The following is a 16,256-nucleotide window of genomic DNA, read 5'->3' as shown; positions in this document are numbered from 1 at the left end:
GTTCAGGTCATGATCTCAGGGTTCGTGGGTTCGAGCCCCATGTCGGGCTCTGTGCTGACAGCATGGAGCCTGCTTAGAATTCTCTTTTTCCCCCTCTCTCTTCCTTTCCCTCACTTGTTCGTGCTCTCTCTCTTTCTGTCTCTCTCTCCAAAATTAAATAAATAACCTTAAAAAAAAAAAACAACAAACCATAATCTTAAGGCAATGGAAAGCTACCAAAAGCAGAGGGGAGTCAATACATGGAAAAAGGAAGCAGCTTGAGTGAGTTTCCCATTTTTATGGCTTTTCCACTGAGGACAGACCACAGGTGGTACATTAATTAAAACTGACAGAATTAAGAGAAGAAATAGACAAACCCACAATTACAGTGGAGATTCTCACATCCTTTTCTCAGTAACTGATAGAACAACTACAGAAAAAAATCAGCAAAGATAATAAATACATGAACAACACTATAACTACCTGTCCAAATTGACACTTACAGAACCTTATTCCCCCAAATCACAGCATATATAAGTGCACATATGTTCAACAAAAACAGACCATATGCTGAGCCAAAACCAAATTTCAATACATTATAAATTCTAAAAAATGTATGACCACAACAAAACTAAATTATAAATTAATAATAGTATATCAAGAGCAACCCCTAAACATTTGTAAGTATTAGACAAAGGAGACTTTATAGCAAGAAGCAGTTTAGAGACTAAGAGGGGCATGATATTCATAGGACCAGGCAACTTTTACAATTTTTAGAACTGATATCTGATCAAGTCTCTAGCTCTAAATACCAATTATTAGGAATTACAGAAAAACATAATAAATGACAATTTGGTAATGCAGTCAGCAAAATCCAGACAATCAGACACTCCTAAGAAAAAATGGTTAGCTTTCTTCAACAAATACATTCAAGGAAAAAAAAGGAAGAGGAACCTATTGATTAAATAACTTAAGAAACACGGCTGCCTTTTGCCATATATGGACCTTAACTAGCTCCTAAATCAAAGAAGAAAAAAAGAGAGAGAGAGAGAGAGAGAGAGAGAGAGAGAGACAGACTATAAGAGAACTGGGATACCTGATAGGATCTAAATGATATTTATTTAATAATGGTGTTGTAGTATATTTTTAGAAAGTCTTTATCTTTTAGTGATATACCCTAAGATACCTATGAATAAAATGGGATGAAAAGATACAACATCAAGGATTTACTTCAAAATAATCTAGGGGTAGGGATAGCAGGTGGAGGAGAGGGAAGTATAGATGCAACAATATTGGCGAATACTTGAAAATAAATTATGGCTTCATTGGAACTTGTTCTACATTTCCCCCACTTATGGATATGAATAAAATTCTATATTACAAAAGTTCCCTAAAATATTCCCTAAAGTTCCCTAAAAAGGAAAAGGAATATCACCATGGCACCATGAGCTGTGAAAGGTATTTTATTCTAAAGATAGATAGTCAGACGGACAGACACACATTTCTTCTACAAGTAATCTCACTCAACACTGTTTCATCAGTACTTGGCATTTAATGATTCTTTGGGAAATATCTGTTGAATGAATAAAAGGGAGCAAGGAATTAGTTACTTCAAGGGTGTGTGTGTGTGTCTGTGTGTGCATGTATGCACATGTGTGTACATGCTTGTGAGAAATTTCCCTAATTAATAATGATACTGAGTACTTTTTCATAAGTTTATTCACTATTTGGATTTCCTTTTGGACAAAAAGCCTGCACATGTCACTAAGAGAAAAACAGTAGCAATTGGTTAAGTCCTCTTTCTGTACTCTGGATCAATTATGTGGTTGCAATTTTTTTTTCTCATTTTGTAGCTTATCTTCACTTAATAGTGTCTACTGATGCATAAAAAAATCTTAATTTTAATGTAGTCAAATAATTAAATGTCTTCCATTTTAGTTATTGCTTTTTTATCTTGTTCTAGAAAACAATTCCTAGTCTGGGACTATGAAATAATGTTCTTACACATATCTTTAAAGCTTTATTGTTTTTTTCTTTCACGTTTTAGTTCTATGATCCATCTGGAATCCAGTTTTTGACTATGGTGTGAATTAGGATTCCAATTTTCTCTCTCTAAATAGATACCCTTATCGCAATAAAATTAATTTTAAACTGTCATACTTTTATCAATGCCTGCAATGCCCCTCTTCATAAATATGTCACCTGCATATGCAGAGGTCTGCAAGATGTTCTGCTGGAATGAAACAAAGCAATTTTCAAATAATAAGGCATAAGCTTTCTGATTTTTCTTTCTAGCCTCAGAGGATTATCCTGCATTCCAACTGAAAACCACAATCATAGAAACAGTAACAACTTCAAATAGAACAGTAGGTTCTGTAAACTGTTCCAAATTTATCTAAGAAAGATAGCTGTTTGGAATTAAAGCTCTCTAAGATTGGAATCACTACTACTTTCTTTGGTATTTTGATTTATTTCTAGTTCATTCATTCATTAAACAAAGTTGCAGACACAAGGATAAAATAGTCCTTGCTGTTGAGAAACTTAATTGTCTGGAGGAGATGCCATTCCAGTAAAGAAACAAATGCAATCTCATAAGGTAAATTCTACTGTGCATGACACAGACAGGCAAAAGATGCTATGGAAGGAAAGAGGAGAAGGCACTCTTCTATGAGGATCGAGTTTCCTGTGTTGGCAAGAATGGTGGAGTGGCAGGAGTTGAGGAAGGCAGAGATAACATCCTGAATTGATTTATGTCACACTAAGGAGTCTGGATAGAGTGTACAATGGGGTAGCATCGACAGCTTTTCAATTACCTGATTTGCATTTTGGAAAGTTAGAAGTGAGGAACAAATTCAGGCACTTACAAGGTTAATAACTTCAACAATTTATGTTTATCTAAAAGAAACATCATAATCCTACTTTTGAACAAAATGAAAAGCTGCTATCTATGGACGTTTAAAGAGTAAAAGGCTTGAAGTGAGAAGTTGCCTGCAATTGCTTCTGAACATAGAACAGAGATTAAGGAGAAAAGGAATACAGCTAACATTTCAAGTGTACATACCTATAGCAAGATGCTCCATAGGGACATTCAGGCCGCTCATCAGCCTCTTCTTGACACATGACTTGTATGCCTCCATAATCACTATCTCCAGGGTGACTGAAGTGTTGAAAATGGACAGGATTCTTCCTAGGAGGGTGGCAAATATACAGAAAAAATAATTAACAGGGTATACTAGAGTTCTAGATATACTACAAGAAATAATTTGTAAGATATGGCAGGAAACCAAGCAATACACATCTAATTATTCCAGAAATTGAATCAATGAGCTACATTGTTAAAAACAAAACTCATGACATCTACTCGGTACAGAGCTCTCCTGGTGCCAAAACAAAGTATCATGGTGATTCACAAACACAAGTAGAAAAATATAAAGAAAAAAGCACCAGCAGAATGCCTTAAACACAACTTACAATTCTCTTGATAGTTACATTATATACTACAACTGTTTATGAAGTCATCTTTCTAATATCTAAATAAGACATTGCATAAGCAAGTGTTTAGGTCTGGGTGATTAAATTCTCAAGTCTGGACTGCCTAGTTCATGTCCTTGCATTAATCAGCATGTCTACATATGAAACATTTAATTCCCTCACAGTATCTTGAAAGTCTCTAGCAGGATTTGCAGGAGTGAATACTGAGATAGTGCAAACCAGTAGAAACATGATAAAGCTCCTAACCTTTAGGCCAATGTATTTTATTAGGCTTTTAACACACATGTACCACATAGCTACATGCTATGGAAACAACAGAATTTCGTGCTACCTGTAATTTCATTTTACCTGTAGCAGTTTGCCCCATACATACAGGATGTCCTCTTGATCTTGTTTTCTTCAGAACCTTGTGGAACTGAATCAGTTGCCTTTGCATGCAAAGTTTCAGGACTGGAGAGATCAGAACTGGACTCAGGAGGAGATCCTTGAGACTCCTCGTGGAAGGACTTGTCCTGGGCAGTCAAGTAACCCTCAGAACAGTCCATCATCTTGCCTTCTTTATCTCGTGTTCCTTTCATAATAATCTTATGTTCAGGAACCTTACCACGTTCCTCTATTGGGATTTCACTTCTCTGTGTATTAGCCTTCTTATTATTTACTTCTGCATTATTTAATATGATTGCAGAAGATGACTGCGGCATTTCCTACAAGGTAAATCAGAAAGAAGATACTAGAAATAAATGAAACGTACTTTAAAAGAAATATGTAAACTTAATAAAAGGCATGAAATTGCAAGATTCATTCAATATTATATTTTTTAAACTTCAAGATTCACATTTTAAAATTATTTAAAATGCTCTTTTCCATGTCTCTAATTTGGTAGCTTTAAAACAATCTACAGTTATTAGAAAAGGAATATACAGCTGTATCAAACCTTTACAATTATGTCAAACATTCACTGAAAAATAACCAGAAAAATACAAATGAAACATAAGAGAATACAACTTTGCTTCCAATTGAATATAATCTTTCCCCCCCAAACTACTAGTCTTTTAAATTCCCCATTCAATAATGTGTCATGCTCTTAACTTGAACTGTCTTTATAATTTCTAAGTTATTGCAATACTTTATTTCTGCCCTCTAAATATAATCATGACTTTTTTCCTTTAGCTAAAATAAAACTGCTCCTCCCTCACAGAAAAATTGGTATGAAGGTGTGTCATGAAAGACTCAGAAAATAAATATGACTCCCTTGAAGTGGTCTGAACAAAAGTTTCAGTTTAACCAAAGGGTGTTTTGAACCAAGTAAATATTCTCATTAGCACTGCAGAGCCTTTTTAATCTGTACTTACCACCAGGAACATTAAACCTAGTCATATCCTATTAAAAACAACTTTTTAATTACTTATACACCCTGTGGAGTGGAAACATTGTCAGATAAACTTCGGTCTTGCTGGTAACCACTTCTAGGATGCGATGACAACATAACAGGTATATACGAAGGTTCACACCAATTTATAACTAAGGACTCATGTATGCTGGCCTGCCATCTGGAGAAAGCTGGTTTTAATATTACTTAATAGCCAATGGCTCAAATTTCCTGAGAAGATACTAATTAGCATGACTTTTTTGGGACTAATTACTTAAATGTTTTGATAGTCTTTTCTTTTTTAAGAAACATAGTATGTAACTTTAAAATGCAATCCAAACTGACTAAAGACCTTGCAAAAGGAACCTAGTTCTTATGTTTCTTGTATAATAATAAATAACCCATGGGAAAGGCAATTGTTTGGGTACCTCTTGGAGCTGACCCTCAGCTGGTGGCATTCATGCCACACCTGTCTATAACACACACTCTTTTCTCCCAAGCTGCTCAGTTACAACCCAATCTCTTCTCCCTCCAGTACAGGACCAACTGACAAATGCCAGGGACTAGAACTCTGGGGTGGGAATGGGGCAATCCTGCCCCACCTCCCCACTTGGCAGTTCCCCACTGGGTCAACTCACCAATTTTCTTTCTCCCCGTTTAAGTAGAAGTAGGGCAGGTTAGCAGATGTTCAATAAAATGCCAGTCTCTTATTCCCTGTTGGCATCTCTAAATTCCACAATGAATTCTCTTGCACTTTGGGTTTTCAAAAGAGAGAACATAACGTCTCCCTACAAACACAGCACTTCCTAAATCTTAAAATTTTCTGGCCTCTCAGTTCTGTTTGTATAAAGCCTGGGGGTTGGGTAGTGAACATTTCTCAAATCTTTCAATAAGCTTCACAAGGAAAGGCCTGGCTACCACTGCTGGGGGCTCCTTTCAAACATGAGATACCTACACTCAGTACTTTTGTCCCCAGCTCTGGGCCTCAGCAGCAGTTCTCAGATGGTAGAGGGGAAAAAATCCCACTCAACATCCAGTCAGTCATGATAGGGAAAAAAAAGGACACAACTGGGGAAGTAGTTAAATAAATTAGAATCCATTTTTACCATGAAACACCGTGCAGAGGTGGAAAATGAATAGATCTCTCTATATATGTATCTAAGGATTTTTAAATTAAAAATTAAATATATGTACACACACACACATATATATATTATGATTCCATTTAGCTTTAAAAAAAACCCTATATACCTATGTGTATACTTACTTGTACAAATCAAAATAAAAGGTTTAGAAGGATACAAACCAAAATATTAGTAAGGCCAATGGGACTGAAGGATAAGGCAAATCAAGATTTTCACTTTATACTCCACATGCTCTGACATTCTATTTTCTGACAATAGCATGTATTTTTTGCCATTTAAAAAATAAAAAACAAACCAAAGAAAATGAAATATAAGATATAAAATGTTTAACATTATTTCAACTGTCCCTACTGTTTCTTAAAATAAATCTTCACAAAGAATAAGTTTAACATGATAATTTATTCTAAAAGAAAAAGGAGTGATAAAGACACAGATATCAATACTATGGATCAGGTGTTCTCAAATATATTTGAAGAGGCACAAAAGCTGGAATTCATAATGTTCTTTATGGAACTTCATGAAATATTGATACTCAGTAGACTTTTGGCATTCAAGAATTTAACATTCATGATTTCAATTATTTATAAATGATCCCCAAAATCCATTACATGCAGTAATTTGTAAGTTTGCTGAGACACAAATTCAACCTGTGCCAGTTACAGAGCTCAGGAGCCAGAGTCACAGAACTGGCGGGGGAGGGGATAGGAAAGATGGAAGGTACTCTGTACTTGGAAGAAGCAGAAGAAAGGCAGAGAGGTCCATGTGTTATAAGAACCCACACTGCTTATTTCTTAGATTTGATGAAAATATGAAGAATGAAATGTGGGAGGCTGAAGATTCATGATAGAGAACCCAGGTTCCCTTTGCTATAAAAATATACACTAGAGGCCTCAGGGATCAAGGAGCATGGAGTTAGTGTAAGGTGATCTTGGACTGGGAGGTGGCTGGAATGTACTATTAAGGCTATTAAAATAGTCTTGTTAATCCAGCATGCCCTCCCTTGCCCCTAAACCATCTGAAGTTTTAATGTACCAGAAGAGACAGGATAAAGAACTTCTTACCAATTCAAGTTCATTGAGGTAATTTGCTACCCTTGGAAAGAATGTCTGTATTAAGTTGCCTTAAAAGTCCTGCATTAGTCTTATTAGTACCCACATACTAAGGATTCAAAAATCCCAGCCTCCAGCGGCACCTGGGTGGCTCAATCGGTTAAGCATCTAACTCTTTATTTCACTTCAGGTTATGATCTCACACTTCATGAGTTTGAGTGCTACATTGGGCTCTGTGCTGACATTGCAGAGCCTGCTTGGGATTCTCTCTTTCTCTCTCTCCGCCACCACCCCCCCCCCCCCCGCTCATTCTCTCTGTCTCAAAAAAAAAAAAAAAAAAAAAAGTCCCAATCTCCAGTCCCTCATTCATTCTTGAACTTCAAACTTATACTCAACCACTAGCTAGACATTGCTTCCTCAATATCCTACATACTTTGAACTCAAAATGTCAAAACTGAAATCCTTGCCTGAATTCTGTACCCAAGATTCTGCCAACAAGACTTCTCCATCTATTCTAGCCAGAAACTTGGAAGTCTGTCTTTCACTCCTTTCCCTCACTCTGCCCAGATCCAAGCAACAAGTCCTGCAGTTTTGTTTCTTAAAGATTTCTCTAACCCAACGGCTTTGTGTCATCCTTAATGCTACTAACCTTGGTCACATTCTCTTAATTTCTTGACTGAGATGTCCTGATCTCCTCCCTCATCCCCCTTTTATTTTGTTCTCTTTCCATCTCTCCTCTAAAGAGCTGCCAGGATTATCTTCGTGGCCAAAAACATTTCAAGGTCCTTCCTCTGCAACTGGTCCCCACTGCCAGCTCCAACCTCATCTCACATTGTTGCCCAGCTTTACACTGAGAATTCTAAGAACAACAGTTCCCAGCATACTATTTGTACCCTCTTTCCTCCTGTACCTGCTACCCATCTACTTGGATGGAGTCCTCCCTCTACCTCTTCTGCACCTGGTTCATGCCTACTCCTCTTCTGCTAAGATTCAACTCAGATCACTTATGCGAGGATCCCTTCCCTAGAAGTTGGCTTAGGCAGTCCACAAGGCCCCCAGAAAAATCAATGTGGTGTCACGTTATTTCATGATTTTGAAGTATGTCCCCCACAAGACTATGAACTACTTACCAGCTATCTTACTCACTTTTTATCCTACATTCCTTGCATATAACAGAAAGACTGCTCGTGTAATGATTATTAGAAAGGTCTTTGAAGTAAAAAATCATATTTTGATTATCAGTTTAGCCATTTCTTAACTTTTGAATATGAACAAGTTGATTTAAATTCTCAGAGTCTTGGAGCACGTGAGTGGCTCAGTCAGTTGAGTGTCCAACTTCAGCTCAGGTCATGATCTCACGGTTCACGAGTTCGAGCCCCATGTTGGGCTCTGCACTGACAGCTCAGAACCTGGAGCCTGCTTTGGATTCTGTGTCTCCGTCTCTCTCTGCCCCTCCCCTGCTCACACTCAGTCTCTCTCAAAAATAAATAAAAACATTAAAAAAATACAGTAAAATAAACTCTCAGAGTTTCAGGTCTCTTGATCTGTATACTGGGGATATTATCAATCAACTTTCCAGGATTTTCTAAAAATTAAATGAAATAAGTATATCTTAATGGTGGGTCTAGCCCATAATTAGGGCTCAATAAATGCTTGTGTGTATGTGTGTGTGTAAGTTGTTTTTATCAATGGCATTATCAATGCCATTATATTACCACTATTTGTTTAAATAAATAAATGAATAAATGAATGAATAAAAAGATGTTTCTGTGGGGCTCATCAGAGCCATGCCATAAATGGCATTATATGGCTAGTCAGAAGCAAAGGATATAGGATTCTTTGATGTACTAAACCAGAATCAAGGAGCTCTGGGGAATATAGCCTTACTTAAGAGATGGCTGCACAATAAGAGTTATATTCTTCATCTCCCCTGCTATTTTCGTAAAGAAATAGGAGTAAGACTCCACAGCAGGCATCTGTATACAGAGAAATGAAATACCTAACAGCCAGCATACTCACGTCAGCAATTATTAGCACAGGGGAAGCTGCATATACATACAGAACAGGCAGTGAAACCAGAAATGGCTCTCACTGCCAAAGCCTCCACCTCCATATATGCCTATACTCTAAATGCACTGTTTCCAAGTCTGCTTCCAAATAACACAGATATAACAGAACTCTCTCCTTAGTGCTGATTTTTACCTCCTCTGTGAGACAGACTTTCATTTCAGTCTATTAGACAGCTTTCAGAGATATGCTACCACTGCCTCACTGCAAGCAGCTACTCCCTTCCCTCCCCCAACTGTCAAACCTACTCCTCTGTTGTGTTGAGAACATTTTCAATACCTTCTCCTCAATATGCTGTTAAGTCATCTGGTTCTGTTAGTTCTCTCTCCAAAATGTGTCTCCTATCCCTCACTCCTTTCTGGTCCCAATGCCACCATTCTAGCTCAGGCCTTCATTCCCTATGGCCTCCCATGGCAGATTCTTAGGAGGTTCCCATCTCCATCTTACATACTGTTGCTATAGCCATCTTCCTGACCATCTTACTCTCCTTCTCAAAGTCTCTGAGGCCATACAATACAGTCCTGATTTCGATTCAGTCTGGTGTCACGCGCCATCCTGATTTGTTCCCCAGTCTACTGCAGTGGCTTCCTTCCCTTATCCCGCCCACCCACATCCACACACACGTCCATGCAAGCATGCAGGTGACACTCCAGTGTAAATGTACACTAACGGGACGCACACGCTTCCCTCCTTCCGTGCCTCTGCTCACACTGTGCCGTTCACTGACACTTCTTGCTGTCATGCCCACTTGCTAGCATGCCAGCCATCTTTCAACACCTAATACAAAATCTCCTTCAAAGAGATTAAATAAGCATCTTTCTCCTCCCCCCAAACATACACCTTCCCCCAAACAAACTATAATATAAGCAGCCAAGCCAAGGTATCTAATGTGCTCAAGACAAATGAAGATAGTTTCAAAATACCACCCCACCCCCCCAACCAGCTTTCAAGAATAAACAACCTATTTTTGGTAATGCCTTAAAGACTTTATTGAATACTTGGACCTTTCGATATTCTGGATGACTTTTTAAAAAATTCTTTCTGAATAACTCTGACTGCAGTCTTCAAGTTGGCAGGAAAAATGATACATCCAAAGTACCAATAGGCCTACATTACACTCTATGATCAGTTGTTCAGATTCACACTTTCTGAGATAAACACTTGCCAAATTGTTGGTTTTGCCAAATAAATCACTAAAGCATCCTGATAGGGCAGAATAGCCTTTATCTTCAGGATGCTCTAAATTGGGTATTTTTGTTCTCTTTAAATTTTTTTTTCAACGTTTATTCATTTTTGGGACAGAGAGAGACAGAGCATGAACAGGGGAGGGGCAGAGAGAGAGGGAGACACAGAATCAGAAGCAGGCTCCAGGCTCTGAGCCATCAGCCCAGAGCCCGACGCGGGGCTCGAACTCACGGACCGCGAGATCGTGACCTGGCTGAAGTCGGACGCTTAACCAACTGCACCACCCAGGCGCCCCTTTTGTTCTCTTTATATCTCTTTAATATCTTACCGCCTGAATGGACTTCTGGGATGCTCAGGGTTAACTGGCGAAGACTCCCACTGTGACTTAGGAAATTGTGACCCCTGTAGCTAGACCGAGAGGTCAATATCATTCCACCTGCTGTATCACCTATTACTATCAGTCCCAAGGCTCAAATAAGGGCATATTACTAGAAGTACTCAAAGATTTAAATGTGAAAGTTAGATTTGGGTCAGACAAACATGGTTGGGGGGGGGGGGAAATGGAGGTAAGATTACATTATCGTAAATTGTTAGCTTAATATGCCACATTCTACAATGTCTAGTCAAGCCTATCAAACAGAAAAGGAGATGGGATTCAATGTGGGAGCCCTAACTCAGATTAAAAGGAATAGACAGCAGTTGGGTGGAGTACACTCAGACCTCTTGGTCTTTCTGGAACTCATGTGAAACAGCAGTCAGTAGAGCAAGGTGCAGACTGAGGAGTCTGGTTCTAGGCCAAAACTCTATATGTGATCTTTCAAGTGCAAGTTTAGACAATCACAAGGCTTTGACTGGCAGGCCTCATGGGGGAAGCTGCCCTCCCCACATCAGACATGGTATACAGCCAGTATGCTACAGTTTCCTGGAAGGAGCTGTAAGCAAGGACTCAAGCCGTGCTGGACCAGCCATACTTATGGGACATTCCTTGCCCAGGTGCCTCCATCCAGAGGTCTCTTTGGAGAGGTGTGTGGGGGAAGGGGGTGATTGGCTAAGGCCCGGAGAGGTGTGTGGGGGAAGGGGGTGATTGGCTAAGGCCCTTCTCTGGGATCTCCACTGAGATCTCCCTATGGGGGGCCTTGGCTGAGGCACAGGCACTTTTCTCTACTTTGACTCTGTACCTTTCCACACCTAGCTCTTCCTCTTCTTCCTGCTGGTCTAGAAAGAGGCAGAAGCCTCTGGTTCAGGGCTCCTCAGCAGTTAGAAGATTCTTCATACCTTCTTCTACCTGACCCTTGCCAAGTGCCATTCCTTGGGACAAAATGGAACACTGGGAAGCTGACAACTCATTTCCCCCTTTGCTTGCATCGTCGCACTAAGTGAAGAAAGGCTTAAGTCACTTTCAGTTCGGCTCTTTGTCCTAATTGACCACCTTGACACCTGACTGCTCAATAGAGGCCAAGTCAAAACAAGAGAATCCCCTCTAGATACACTGAAATTCTGAAAGCCCTTTCTTCCTCACATCTGCTCTTTCACCTTATGGTATAACCCAAGTGTTCCCAACTGTTCCAAATCTCATTTGTTAGGCTGATCTCGACCAACTTAAAAACTACCAGTTTTCCTCCTCTCTGAATTTATCCAGATCTAACTATAGTATCCCCCCCGCAAAAAAAAATACAATGCCTAGTATTTATTTCATTCTCAACCCCCTTTCCTCCATCTGTCTGATAATGAGTGCATATATGACTCAGAAAGGGGTAATTAAACTACTTCATCTCCCCAACCACTATGAAGGGCCTAAGTGGAGATTTCATGATCCAAGTCCCTAGAACTTAACACGGAAGAAACCACAGAGAAACCCTCATTTTTCCTCTTCAGCTGAACAACTAGACGACACGAGCCTGGAGCTACCAGTGACCATGTCGTACTCCAGGTGAAACAAGCCTGCTGACAACAGTGAAAAACGATTCAAGAGGTAAAGATGGGAAAACCACAGACCAACATGATTGTGATCAAGCCCCTTGTCCCAGCTGGTCTTTATGATCCATAGTTCTTGGTATTTTCCTTTCCATTCTGGAAACGGAGTTATTCCTCATCTTTGTGTGACAGTCATCAAAGATGACTGCCAACAATTCCTTCCATCCTTTTATCCATTAAGCAGAGGAGTCCTTATCCCCTCCCCTTGAATCTAGGCTGGTGGTAACTTGCTCTGACCAAAATAACACAGCAGAAATGACACTGCACCAGTTCCAAATGTAGGCCTTAAGAGAAGGATGCTTCTACTTTCACTCCCTTGGAAACCAGCCGTCAGGTAAAGATGCTCAGCCTAGATTACTTAATCATTAAGTGGAGGAAGGGAGGCCCAGCCAGCAGTCATTCAGTCAACCATTGTGGAAGCACTATTCATGCAAGTAGAGCCATTTTGGATGTTCCAGCCGCTGCTAAGTTCCCAGCTGAAAGCAGCCCAGCTCAACACCAAAAAGGCGTCACAAAAGAATTGCCTAGTTGAGCCCAGCCAACCCACAGAATTATCAGAAATAATAAAACACTGTTAAGTCACTAAATATTAGGGTAGCTCGCTTACCAGGAGCAGACAATTAACACGCTTTATAATACTATTTGCTTAAGTTGTTTCAGTTAGGCTTCCTTCTGTTTTTTGTAACACAGCCCTAATTAGATTATGTAAATCATGTAGATTATTTCTTTAACGTTAGTAGATTCAAGCACCCTCATGTTCACTCCCAAATTGGACAATTACATAACCCATAAGGAGCTGCAGAAAGATGTAAGAGAATTAATGAGAAATATGGACAATCTCAGAGCAATTATCTTCACGACCAGACACTGAGTCACAAAGCCTGTAGACAGTCTAATTTGTGTGGTAGAGAAATCCATTATACCCCAAATGGAAAGACTTACATTTGAGTCCCGAGATCTCTAGCAATATGACCTTGGTCCACAGTTTCCTCTAAGGTGTTGAATGATGGTACATCAGTAGCTCTCACCTTTCAGTGCCATTAAAATTGTGGGAGTTTATTTACAATAATACTGTTGCACAGGCCCTACAGATCAACTGAATCAGAATCTCAGGAATAGGGCCCAAGAGGGTGAAGGTGATTTCTGCCCCTTCTTTCCACTTCCTTTCTCACCAATTCTCCCCAAGAGAATGTGATTCTTTCTAAGTAAATTGACCTACATCTACTCTATAGTCCTGGCCAAACCGTTCTTAGTCTCTTGTAACTGGTAATCTCCTGCCATTAGACTAACTAGGTGGGCCCAGCCTCTTGTTTTCTCTCACTTTTAACTTTTTCCCTCCCCTGCTCCACGCTATAGAAACCCCTCACGATCAGCTGCCAACCAGTGTTAAACCTGAAACTGGACAGGGACAGAGCATGGAGTTTGGAAAGGCTCTGCTTGGCTTTTTAGTCTAAGTCACTTTTTCTGGCCCCACTTTACCAGAGAGCCCTGAGTAATGTGTTATGAAAAGGTTATGGAAAATTGAGGCTTATTTCTCCTGTACTAGGGGAGATGAATCTCCCTCAGAAACCCTAAGGAAAGAGAAGTAATGCTCCGGCATTCCTGGGACCTAGCTCCCCAGCAACAGTTAACACGCCTTATGATACCACCTGCTTAAGTTGTTTCAGGTAGGCTTCCTTCTGTTTATAACAGAGCCCTAATTAGATTATGTGAATTAGGTAGATTATTTCTTTAAAGTTAGATTCAAGCACCCTCATGTTCACTCCCAAAATGGACAATTATATAACCCGTAAGGAGCTGCAGGAAGATGTAAGAACTAATGAGAAATATGGACAATTTCAGAGCAATTATCTTCATGACCAGACATTATTAGAGTCACAAAACTCACAGACAGTCTAATTTGTGTGTCTTCAAAATATCACAAATACCTCAAATATCTCGGATCTGTTTACTGCTCGCTACTCTCTGCAATCTATCAATTAAGAAAGTGGTCTTAAGTTTTACTTGTAATTACCAAGCTTGGGTAATGGGTTGGGATAAACATAGCAAAATATGCATACTACAAATTTTCTTCTGAAAAAAGTAATTTTTCTTCTTGGAAACAAAAGGCAGTCACATTAATATGTTCAGAGAATAGAGCATATTAGGGCTCAAAGTAAACAAGTTTTATCTTAATAGCTTTTTATGGTCAATACATGTGAGTTAGAAAACATTTTGTTTTCATTTATTAAACCTCACTCCATAAGTAAGCAAAGGAGTTGAGCCCATGGGGATTAGACCTCACTTCCCTAGCTGGAAGAAAGGATCCAGTGAGAAGCCAGATCTTTTCTAATGGGAGAGGAGGCAGGAGTGAGGTGAGTACTATAAAAGGCCTGACCCTCTGGAAGACCTGATTGCATTTCAATCATCCCAGCATACACTATTCTAAAACCAATCCTACTCCTTTGGCTCCTGCTAAGACTAAAAAGATGGACACCCACAGGGCTTAGCCACAGAACTACAGATCACAAGAACTGTTACCTAAAGCCACCCTTTTCTTAAGAGGAAAAATACCTGAACTTTCTGCCTTGCTCGCTCACTCATGCTTTCTCTCTTTCTCTAATTCTCTCATTTTAAATGCATCCAATAATAGGTCCCATTTTCATTAAGTACCCAGTGTTAAAGAATGCTTAAGTCAGCCAAACCGTTATAATGAGTTAGCAAAAACTGAAAGAGGAAAGAGAAGGTTTCTAAATATTGTAAATTAGCCCAGAAATAATCCTGCAACAGACTATTAAGAACTAGCCTATCAGTTGTTCTTCACAGGTATCAAGAAAAAAGTGGCTACATATGCAGTCTGAGGATGACCAATGAAATAGAAGAAACCGGGTTTTCAGAATGGAGGTGCCAATTACAACCAGAGTCTAGTGGTCTCCACTTTTCTTTCCAGTCTGAAAATTTCTAAATTAAATAGATATGTTTTCTACAAAGCAAGTACGAATTTAGTTTTTGTAAGCCAAAAAAAATCTGGGCTAGTTTTTATCTTCAGAAACTCAGTAATAAATAGCAGTTTGGGTTTTTCCTTGCTGCATACAACATATAATTAATTCTTACCTAGAACACTTGATAAAGAAAACAAATGATCAAATAATAAATTCTTTTAAAGATTTTATTTTTAAGTAATTTCTACACCCATATTGGGGCTCAAACCTACAACGCCATGATCAAGAGTCACACACTCTAGGGGCACCTGGGTGGCTCAGTCAGTTAAGCATCCGACTTCGGCTCAGGTCATGATCTCGGTTCATGACTTCGAGCCCTACGTCACGACCTGTGCTGACAGCTCAGAGCCTGGAGCCTGCTTTGGACTATGACTCCCTATCTCTCTGCCCCTCCCCCGTTCACCATCTGTCTCTGTCTCTCAAAAAATAAACAAATGTTTTAAAAATTTTTTAAAAAAGAGTCACACATTCTACCAAATGAGACAGCAAGGCACCCCCAAATAATAAATTTTTTAAAAAATCACCTTGGATGAAATGATAGACTCTTCCTGATCAGCATTTTTGCACTTTTTCCCTGTGTCTTGCTCTGCTGATGTACTTTTTGAACTTCCTGATGAATTTAATCGCTTTCTGCAGATTCCTTCTTTTCCACTTCCATGGATTATATTACCTTAAACATATACAGAAGGAAAAAGAAAAAATTATCTTTTATCTTCAAATGTCAATCAGAAAGAAAAGAAAAGAAAGAAAGAAAGAAAGAAAGAAAGAAAGAAAGAAAGAAAGAGAAAGAAAGAAAGAAAGAAAGAGGATAAAAGGGCAATTAAAAGTAAAAGTCCATTTATATTAATGCCAACTTGTAAACACTTATTTGCAAACCTCAAAAAAGTATTAAGCAGCACTTTGGCCAGGAGCTCCAGCCCTGGAGACAGTCCGACCAAGATGCTAATATGAACAGGTGCTATCCTTGAACTGCTTCACCTTGCCTCTCTGAACGCTGGTTTTATCACCCCAAAAA

The 16,256-nt window shown here is 39.2% G+C and overlaps 1 protein-coding gene across 3 annotated transcripts in view; it reads right to left on the bottom strand.

The window, feature by feature from the left end:
• APLF (aprataxin and PNKP like factor) overlaps positions 1-16,256 on the bottom strand; it is an 83,390-nt gene that overhangs the window by 25,215 nt on the left and 41,919 nt on the right. For all 3 annotated transcript variants that reach the window (XR_008289368.1, XM_053200689.1, XM_027072310.2), the window contains 3 exons: positions 15,766-15,911; positions 3,820-4,175; positions 3,041-3,166 (listed from right to left, as the gene is read on the bottom strand). Coding sequence is in view for 2 of the 3 variants with exons in the window: in XM_053200689.1 (XP_053056664.1) it covers positions 3,041-3,166; positions 3,820-4,175; positions 15,766-15,911 (628 nt within the window). In the remaining variant the exon portion in view is untranslated. The remainder of the gene's footprint in view (positions 1-3,040; positions 3,167-3,819; positions 4,176-15,765; positions 15,912-16,256) is intronic.

Source organism: Acinonyx jubatus, chromosome A3 (genome assembly GCF_027475565.1).
Source record: "Acinonyx jubatus isolate Ajub_Pintada_27869175 chromosome A3, VMU_Ajub_asm_v1.0, whole genome shotgun sequence".
Lineage (NCBI taxonomy): Eukaryota > Metazoa > Chordata > Mammalia > Carnivora > Felidae > Acinonyx > Acinonyx jubatus.
Note: the sequence above shows the minus strand (reverse complement) of the source record. Positions and strands in the feature narration are given on the sequence as shown.